Here is a 10,712-nt window from a genome sequence, read left to right as displayed (position 1 = left end):
TTGCCAGTCCAGGTTCGATGCACAATACTGGATGCTTGGGGCTAGTGCACTGGGACGACCCAGAGGGATGGTATGGGGAGGGAGGAGGGAGGAGGGTTCAGGAGGGGAACACATGTATACCTGTGGCGGATTCATTTTGATATTTGGCAAAACTAATACAATTTTGTAAAGTTTAAAAATAAAATAAAAATTAAAATAAAAAAAAAAAAAAATAAGATCTGGGTACTGGAGAGCGGGGTATGCTCACTGCTACTTAGATGACATTGTTCTTAGCCTCTCTCCACACAGAGCTAGAATAAATGTATGTACATGTATACACACACACCTTCAGATAGAAATTTCCCTCCCTCTTTTTTTACTACTCTATAGGACTCCATTGTGTGGTCCACCATAGTTTATTCAGCTGGTGTTCTATGAATTAATATTTAGATTATTTTCAATGTTTTTCACGTATAAACAGTGCATCAGTGAATAATCTTGTGCACATGTATGTTCATATAATGGAAGTAAGGGTGTATCTTCATGGAAAACTCCTGAATGTCAGATTGCTGAGTCAAAGGTAAGTACAAATGTATACTAATTATTGCCAAATTCCTCTCCTTAATGATTGTACCAATTTGTGTGCCCATTAGCAATGTATGAGAGTTTCTGTTTCCCTATAGCCTTCCCATGAGAGTGTGCTACTGTTTTGTTTTTGTTTTTTAATTTTGCCAGACTTGATAGTGCGAAATGGCATATCAGTGTAGCCTTAATTGATTGACACTGCTCTTATCATAAGTGAGGTTGAAACTATGTTTTTATATACTTAAGGGTCACTGTTACACCCTTTTTTAATGAACTGTCTGTACATGTTTCTGGCCATTTTAATGAGATCTTATGTCACAAAAATAAAATTTAAATATTTATTTTGAGGGCATATTCTAAATGCCAGACAGTTTTTTTGTGCTGCAGATTTAACAATAAAATCACTTGCAAAAAGTTTACTCATCATAATAGCATATGAAATTGAAATACAGAGGAGGTTTAAATCTTTGGTTGGTGATTATTCGGCAAGGCTGAAATAATTTTGGAAGAAATTCAAAATCCTACAGATCCATTCACATTACCCAAACATATTTAAACTAAAGATCCACTTACAACTTTCTGTAGAAAAGCCAAAAGCCAAATGTCAAGAAGCTTAGCAGTTGCTTTGGGCAACAACATGTTAGAAGATTAGTATAATACAGAAGAGAAAACTTTCCAGAAAACTTGCAAATATTGTTTGAAAATAAGCAATATCCCTTTTTAATGTTTTAAATTTTCTCCTACAGCTATACATCTTTGGGATGATCCATTTAGCAGATGACTCTGGACAGACTGAAGGTTTCTCTCAGTGTGTAACACACTGCAGTTTTCCACAGTGGTGGCATCAAGCCTTTTATAACTTTTTCACCTTCAGCTGCCTCTTCATCATCCCTCTTCTCATCATGGTGATCTGCAATGCAAAAATCATCTTCACCCTAACAAGCGTCCTTCATCAGGATCCCCACAGTATGTATTTCTCAGATTAATTGTGGATGGACAGTTGTTAACGGCAATACCCCAACCAGAGAATCAGAGTGGCACTTGCTGTGCCAGGTACTATTTTATCTGTAATAGTGTTGTATTGTAATAGTATTGTGATATTATTATGAGCAACTAACATACATTAATTAACTCTTTCAGTATTCAAAATCACCCTATGAGGCAATACTTTTATTATCCCCAATTTAGAGATGAGGTAATTTAATATCTCCCCATATTATAAATTTACAGCATGGAATTAAAGCTAAAAGGACAATTACTTCATTTACCCAGTAGAAACATGGGCAAATTGTTCCTGCTGGTTCATCATAACACTTTATCAAACACCTGATGCCTAGAATATAGCAAAGTACAACTCATAATATAGTTGCCAATAGACCTGTTAAAGTTAAGTTGTTCTGTATCACATTCAAATCTCCTGTATCTACACAGTGTATCCACACACTATGCACATTTCGGTGTGTGTGTTGAGTGTGCTAAATATTATGGAACATGCAATTGACTATTTGATCTTTCACTTCAGGCACATGGTTGTATCTTTTTTGCTTCAATAATCTGTTGCATTCTCAAAAACAAATGTATGAATTTTTAAAATTTTATATTGGAGTATCGTTGATTAGCAATATGGTATTAAGTCCTGATGTACAGCAAAATGATTCAGTCATACATATACACATATTTATTTATTTTTAAATTCTTTTCCCATTTAGGTTATTTTAGAATAACCTAATAACAGAATAGAGTTCCCTGTGCTATACAGTAGTCCCTTGTTGGTTATCTATTTTTTGAATGAATACCTTTTTCCATCCCCTCACGTTCAGTCGGTGGTGGTGATTGCTAAATCTTATCTGGCTCTTTTGTGGTCTCTATGTATCCCTAGATCTGAAGTGTGTCTCTTGTAGACAGCATATATATATAGGTCTTGTTTTGATATCTACTCAGCCAGTCTCTGTCTTTTGGTTGGACTGTTTAATCTGTTTACACTTAAGATAATTATAGACATGAATGTTCTTATTGCCATTTTGTTCATTTTTTTGGATTTGTTTTTGTAAGTTTTTTCCTTCCCTTCCTATTTCGTTCTCTTCTCTTGTGATTGATGACTCACTTTCAGTTCAGTTCACTCAGTCATGTCTGGCTCTTTGGGACCCCATGGACTGCAGCACACCAGGCTTCCCTGTTCGTCACCAACTCCCGGAGCTTGCTCAAATTCATGTCCATCGTGTTGGTGATGCTATCCAACCATCTTATCTCATCTCATCTCATCCTCATCTCATCTCATCCAACCCTTTTCTTCCTGCCTTCAATCTTTCCCAGCATCAGGGTTTTTTCCAATGAGTCAGTTCTTCGCATCAGGTGGCCAAAATATTGGAGCTTCAGTTTCAGCATCAGTCCTTCCAATGAATATTTAGGACTGATTTCCTGTAAGATTCACTTTAGTTTTGTGTTTGGACTCCTTTTTCTTGTGTGTGTGTGTGTGTGTATCTATTGTATATTTTTGGTTTCTGGTTACCATGAGGTTTTGATATAGCAGCCTATATGTAAACAAGACTGTTTTAAGTTGCAGGTCTTTTAATTTCAAATGCCTTTCCAGTATCTTGCATTTATGCTCTCCTCACAGTTAATCGTTTTGATTTTGTATTTGTCTACAGATGATTTCCTACCTTTATTGTATGTTTGCCTTCACCAGTAAGCATTTCCATTCATAATTTTCTTGTTTCTAGTTGTGACCTTTTCTTCTCCCCCTGGAGAACTTTTAGCATTTGCTCCAAAGCTGGTCTTGTGGTGCTGAATTCTCCTAGCTTTTGCTTGTCTGTAAAGCTTTTGATTTTTCCATCAAATCTGAATGAGAGCCTTGCTGAGCAGAGTGTTTTTGGTTATGGGTTCTCTCATCACTTTAAATACAGTAAATCCTCTATATACAAACCTTAAAGTTGTGAACTTTCAAAGATATGAATGTGCCTTCACATGTCCAATCACATAAGTCAGTTCATGTGTCTAGTGTGTTAAAATGGCAGCCTTCAAGAGGGCTACACCAATGAGTCCTCATAGTGAGCCACAACCACCCCCTGCCTCCATAGGAGACCCTCCAACACTAGCAGGTAAATCTAACTCAGTCTCTTATGAGGTCCCCATTTTTAACTTGGGTCCTAGTATTCACAAGACCTTGTGGGTGCCCTCCAATAGTGGAGTTTCTGTTTCCTCCAGTCCTGTTTAACTCCTAAGATCAAACCCTGCTGGTCTTCAAGGACAGATTCTCTGGGGGCTCTCCTATTGCCAGATCCCCAGGCTGGGGAGCTTGATGTGGGACTCAGAACTTTCACTCCTGTGAGAGAATTTCTGTGGTCTAATTATTTTACAGTTTGTGGGTTACCCACCTGGTATGTATGTAATTCGATTTTATCACTATTGCACCCCTCCTACCATCTCATTATGTCTCCTTCTTTATCTTTGGATGTTCAGTTCAGTTCAGTTCAGTCGCTCAGTCATGTCCGACTCTTTGCGACCCCATGAATCACAGCACTCCAGGCCTCCCTGTCCATCACCAACTCCCGGAGCTTACTCAAATTCATGTCCATTGAGTCGGTGATACCATCCAACAATCTCATACTCTGTCATCCCCTTTTCCACCTGTCCCCAATCCCTCCCAGCATCAGGGTCTTTTCCAGTGAGTCAACTCTTCGCATGAGGTGGCCAAAGTATTGGAGTTTCAGCCTCAGCATCAGTCCTTCCAATGAATACCCAGGACTGATTTCCTTTAGAATGGACTGGTTGGATCTCCTTGCAGTCCAAGGGACTCTCAAGAGTCTTCTCCAACACCACAGTTCAAAAGCATCAATTCTTCGGCGCTCAGCCTTCCTCACAGTCCAACTCTCATATCCATACATGATGTAGGGTATCTTTTTTGTTAGGTTCTAGTGGGGTTTTTTTTGTTGACAGCTGTTCAGCAGTTAGTTCTGATTTTGGTGTTTCTATAAGAAGAGGTGAGCTAATGTCCTTCAACTCCTCCATCGTGTATTATTCCTTAAATCTCCTTAATGCCAACTAGTATTCTGACACCAATCCAGTGCATGTGTTTCTTGCCTGCACCAAGCTTACATCACCTCCTATGATGGCAACAGGGCTTCCTGTTTGGTCAGTCAGGAAAGGTGAAAAATTATAAATTTATAAAATAAATGTGGCTATGTTGGTATGACAACCAAAGGGCAGAGAATTAAATTCAGTTCAACCTCAGTCTACTCTCTTAAAATTTTATTTGAAGAATTTGAGTAACCTCCTATTTCAAATCCTTATTAGTTTGATGGAAAATTTATTTTAAGAGCATTACTATCTTTAATATTTCTATTTATTATGTAGCTGAGTGGAAAACTTGAAATATAAACATGCTTTGCAAGCATATTGTCATTATTAAAATTATTAGCAATTTGCCTCCATTATATTCACCAGGTTGAATTATGATTCTCTGTTCCTTTTTTTCTATTTTGGCTTTGTAATAAAACTGGTTATTAAAAACACCTTCTATTTTCTCTGTTTAAAAGAACTACAACTGAATCAGTCCAAGAACAATATACCACGAGCTCGGCTGAGGACCCTAAAGATGACGGTTGCATTTGCCACTTCATTTACTGTCTGCTGGACGCCCTACTATGTCCTTGGAATTTGGTATTGGTTTGATCCTGACATGGTAAACAGGGTGTCAGATCCAGTAAATCACTTCTTCTTTCTCTTTGCTTTTTTAAATCCATGCTTTGATCCACTTATATATGGATATTTCTCTCTATAATTGTTAGACTGCATAGAAAGTCAAAGAAAGGCAAAGTAATGAATTTCCCCTTTTGGGAATGAGAAACACAAAGCATAGTGTGACATATTTACATATGAATAAAGTAGAGTTTAAGGTAATGTTACGCTTCTTCCTTTAGAAATCACAGAAACTCAATTACAAGGAAAAGATTTTTTTCAGGAAAAATAATGAAATATTTTCACTTAATCACGTTTCTGAATTAATCTCTTTGCTTTCTGAACTCCTATAACACATTATATGGGTTTTTTAGTCACTTTATTCTTGTATAATAATATATAAATATTTAAAATAGCCATGGCCTAAGGCAAACAAATGCCAAAAATTAACACTGAGAAACACAGACCTTTTTCTGCAAAGGGGCTTAGCAACAATTACAATCTTATGCTAAGATAAAAATACATAAAGCACAGATAGTATTTCCCCTGCCCATATGATCAGTTTTTCCTCCTGTGGATTAAGAAAAAATGCAATGAATCTAATTTTTTCCTTGGCTTCAAAAGCATTCTGATATTTGGAGTATTCAGCAACGAACCCACTATCCACTCCTTCAACTTGACAAGTTCTCCTTCATCCCATTCTTCACCTGGTACAGGTTGTGAAGTACCTCCATATAAAAGGGAGTTTCAGAGGGGTTCAGATTTGGACTGGGGGATAGAACATTCCTGTCAGCTATGTGGTCTATGGAGTTTGTGGTAATTAAGTGCAGTAATAACAACACTGTTTTAATATACAATCAAGAAAAAATCTATAGTGATTATGTTTTATAAATAGTCTACCCTGTCTTTTAAGATGATGGATTTTTTCTGTCTTCTGATTTTTCTAAATCCATAATCCACAAATCACTAAAAAAAAGAGAGAGAGAGAGAGATCAAGCAAATGCACAAGCAAAATATTATTTGATACGTAAAATGAACTCTGAAAACCTCAGTCTCACTATTACAAGTCAAAAGAGACAGAAGAGTGTTAGAAAAAGGAAAAGAAAACTCTCTGTAAATGTGTAACTAACATCCACTGATATTTGCATTAAATGGTGTGGTTTCCAAAATATGTTGGCACAATACCTCTTTTAATTCAGGCCTGTTTCCACACATTCCATGAAAAGGGGAATAGGATAAAAAGGTTCTTTAGTATCCACTAAATAAGAAAACTATATAAGGGACTTAAAAGAAACTCAACCACTATTCATTTTTTTAAATAGGTAAAATATTACTATATTCACATGTGATATGCAGTGCCACATTGAAGATGAAATGTAATTTCCACATATTCCAGGCCTTATGGAACCGTGGAAAGTAAATTGCTAATTAAACTAATGGTAGGTCTTTGCTTTCCTTATTTTTCTCTCCTCATACTTTGTCTTTTAGTTTTGTAGGGTGTGGTGGGTTTTTTTCCCACATTCTATATTATTTTCCAATTCTGTCTTCATTAATTGAATTCCTTCTTTCTACCTTTTTTTCATACACATCTCCTTTTTACTAAACTCATACCTTTAGTTAGCCAATCAATGACCCAACTCCACAACTGAATTGGGCTGGACTCAAAATTTGTAAAGTGCTAAAATACTCAAAGTTAACTTTAAAGGTGTGTATATTGATACCAAGAATATATAGTTCTGCTAGATGACACAGGAATATAAAGATAAGTCACAACAAAATCATTCTTCTCCTTTGTCTCTTTATCATGCATATTCTTACTCCTAAACTTGTAACAATTTTGATGTGTGGATTTAAAAGCAAAAATATATGGGATTCAATCTAAGGGCTTTAGTAGATATGTGTTTATAAAACGTATGTCAGTTTGGCTTTGTTCATGGAACTGCTTTATTTAGATATGTTCTCAGGCATTTTTTAAAAATATATTAACTAAAGGGCTATTCAAAATCTTTATGCAGGTGTTTTTAACCTGTGCTCTATGCACAAAACTATTTCGATGGAACAACTTTTCTTTGATTCTTATTTCTATTATTTTATGCACTTAAAAACATTATCCTGAGAGGAATTTACAGGCCAAATCAGGCTGCCAAAGGAGCAACGTCACACAAAAATTAAGAATTGCCAACTGATCTTGTATATTTATAAAGAAGTTTATTATAATAAAAATGTATCAGAATGTATTCATCTATTTGTGCATAGTCACAACCCCATGGACTGTGTTTATATATACATAATAATATTGAAACTGGATTTCAATTTGATCACTCACCATTTTAACCTTGGAAACTCTCTTAAGGGTCCAAATATATGAAAAACTTTGCAGAAATAACTATATTATATAAAATATTGTGGTATGTAAATTATGATATGAATATGGATACAAACCAAAATTAATAGTGCAAAAGGTAAATGTAACTTTTAAGTTAAAAGTACATCACTCAACAAAGAGTATTTAATATTTGATATTATAATCATTTACTCTATTTTCAGGCATAACAAAAAATGAGGATTCCTTGTATCTTCTGTAATCAAATCTATCAGATAATTAAGAGTCTATCTTGGCTGTCTTTTCTTCTATTTAGCATATGCTGCTGCTGCTGCTAAGTCGCTTCAGTCGTGTCCGACTCTGTGCGACCCCATAGACGGCAGCCCATCAGGCTCCCCCATCCCTGGGATTCTCCAGGCAAGAACACTGAAGTGGGTTGCCAGTTCCTTCTCCAATGCATGAAAGTGAAAAGTGAAAGTGAAGTCACTCATAAAACAGGTTAAAAAATGGATTTCCGCTTGCAATTCAATTTAGTTATACATAACATGAACAAACAACACTGAATTAAACAAAGATTGCACAAATTCAACTTCAGTCTAAAAAACAGAGGTATCATAGCTAAAAATAAGCAAACCTAAAACTGTTGAGGTACCACAAACATTATCTTCGCAGGAGCATAACTCAATGTAATGAACTAGAAAAAAATTTTAAGTGCCCTGCTCTCAGAACTTACTTGGTAGTTTCAAAGAGATAATATTTGTGTTAAAATACATTTAAACTTCATCTGTCAAAATACATCTGAATTTCATGTTTTATCTTTAGCCTAGTTTCAATGTCAAACCAATTCCTAAAGCTTGTCTGACTGCTATAATTTGTGTTCATAGGAAACTAAATAAAATTAAGATTCAATTTAATCTCTAATTAGGATTAATTGTTTTAAATCTTTAATTTAGTTCTTTTGGTTATTAAGTTTAAAAATTAGGTATAAGACAATTACTTTAATTTTTAAATTATATAATATACAAAGTGCATGCATAGGAACAACAGAATATACACAAAAAGTGTTGACATAGTTATCTCTCATTTTTAAAAAATTTTCTTTCTTGTGAATATCTATATCCCAAATTTCCAAAATAGACATATATTGCTTTTGTAATGAGAAAAGGGTAAAATAAATACTATATGTGTGTGTTTGTATGACTTTCGTTTTATGCTGTTTCTGTTAGAGTGTTTTCTGTTGTAATAGAAATGTCAGACTAGAAATGGTGTGTTTTCATTTCATACTACAGGAAGTCCAGAAGAAAGCATGCAGAGTTGGTTAGCTCAGAGCTTTGAGTCATTTTCTTTACTTCCTCTAGGTTTTACTTTATTTATTAGAAGTTAGTTGTCACCAACTAGGAGTCTCAAAGGCATAAAGAAAGGGTGGCTTCTCACTGTGCTTCTCTCCTTGGAGAACCCTCAGCACTTCCTCTTAAACTGGCTAGAATTGGAGCACATGACCACCCCTAAACTAATCACTACCAACGGAGAAAAGGATTACCCTAAACACCTTAAGGATATGATTTATCTTACAGAGAGCAGCACTCGATTTCCCTGAACATTTAGTCACCTGATAATTTTTTTTTTTAAATCAGTTCTCTCCCCCCGACCCTCTCTCTCTCTCTCTCTTTTTCTTTTGTCTTGTTTTATGAGAACAAGAGGGGAATGTTTTGGGGATCAGAAGTCAGAAGTGCCAGCTATAATCACCAATTACCTTCTTAAAATCATAACTAGGTATACCACAAAGTTTAAATAGCACACAATTTAAACAAAAAGAATAAAGGCTAAATATAGTAATTACACGATAGCAATTAAATAATAAATGTAGCCCTAAGGGAACAGATTTTATTATTTTCAAAATCAAAATCCAAGGGCGGTCCTAAGATGGTGGAGGAATAGGACATGGAGACCACTTTCTCCCCTACAAATTCACCAAAAGATCATTTGAACTCTGAGCAAATTCCACAGAACAACTTCTGAATGCTGGGGGAGGACACCAGGCACCCAGAAAGGCAGCCCATTCTCTTCGAAAGGAGGTAGGGCAAAATATAAAAAATAAAAAGAGAGGCAAAAGAGTTAGGGACAGAGACCTGTCCTGGGGAGGGAGTCATGAAGGAGGAGAAGTTTCCAAATACCAGGAAACCCTCTTACCGGTGGGTCTGTGGAAAGGTTTGGAATCTGGGAGGGCAACATAACTGGGAGGAAAAAAAAGAGAGAACCCACAGATTACGTGTCTAGCTGCAACTCCCAGCAGAGAGGTAGCCCAGAGGCTTGCATCCGCCAGCAGCGAGCGGGGGCTGAACAGGGAGGCGCCGGCTGCATGCATAGGGTAGGGACCCGGCCTGAATGCCCTGAAGACAATCTGAGGGAGCTAACATGAGATAGCAATCCAAACTGCAGGATAGCCAGAAAGAAAAAAAAAAAGAGAGAGAGACAGAACTTGCCCATGAAAAGCTCTGAGGCACAGCCTGGCCTGCTCACAGAACAAAAGATTGAGCAAATACCAAAGGAGAGCTAGCCAGCTGTGGACCAGCCCCTCCCCCCACTGGAGGCAGAGACGCAGGTGGGCGACAGCCAGAGCCAGAAGGCAAGGGGCAGTCTTGGCCCCAGAGATGGCACCCTCTACCGAACTGTGAGCAAGTCCCCAGTTACTAACGAAGTCTTGCTGTGATCCTGGAGGGTTGACATCTGCCATGAGGGTCGCAGTCAGAGATCAGCTCCCCAGAGGAGCCACATGACACATCTGAGACTGCGCTCTCATGGCATACCCAGGAAACCGAGGGGCTGGGACCAGGGAGGTGATAAGATGCACCGCCCAGCTGGGAGAGTGCACTCCCCGATCACCTGGTTGCCTGAGCTGTTCGGACCTGGGAAGAGCACAAAACGCAGGCCCAACCGAGTCTGTCCCTTTGTGGAGTACCTGAGAACCTGAACCTGAGCGGCTTAGACCTGGGAAGTGCATGCCAACCCAAGGCCCACCTTAGACAGAACCCCTGCAGAGCAACCTGGAGCCTGAGCACTGTAGACCAGGAAAGCATACACTCCATTAGCAGGGGCAAACCCAGTGTGGCCCAGACACTGTGAGCACTCCCCCTACACACCATGATAT

At 37.5% G+C, this 10,712-nt stretch overlaps 1 protein-coding gene across 2 annotated transcripts in view; it reads left to right on the top strand.

The window, feature by feature from the left end:
- The window catches only part of GNRHR (gonadotropin-releasing hormone receptor), a 17,422-nt gene extending 11,815 nt beyond the window's left edge, over positions 1-5,607 (top strand). Inside the window, exons 2-3 of one of the 2 annotated variants that reach the window (XM_010848904.1) lie at positions 1,311-1,530; positions 5,100-5,607. In XM_010848904.1, coding sequence (XP_010847206.1) covers positions 1,311-1,530; positions 5,100-5,344 — 465 coding nt within the window. In that variant the 3' untranslated portion in view covers positions 5,345-5,607. The remainder of the gene's footprint in view (positions 1-1,310; positions 1,531-5,099) is intronic. The other variant, XM_010848905.1, reaches the window with a different exon arrangement.
- The last annotated feature ends 5,105 nt before the right edge of the window (positions 5,608-10,712 follow it).

Source organism: Bison bison, unplaced genomic scaffold (genome assembly GCF_000754665.1).
Source record: "Bison bison bison isolate TAMUID 2011002044 unplaced genomic scaffold, Bison_UMD1.0 scf7180017864279, whole genome shotgun sequence".
NCBI lineage: Eukaryota > Metazoa > Chordata > Mammalia > Artiodactyla > Bovidae > Bison > Bison bison.
Note: the sequence above shows the minus strand (reverse complement) of the source record. Positions and strands in the feature narration are given on the sequence as shown.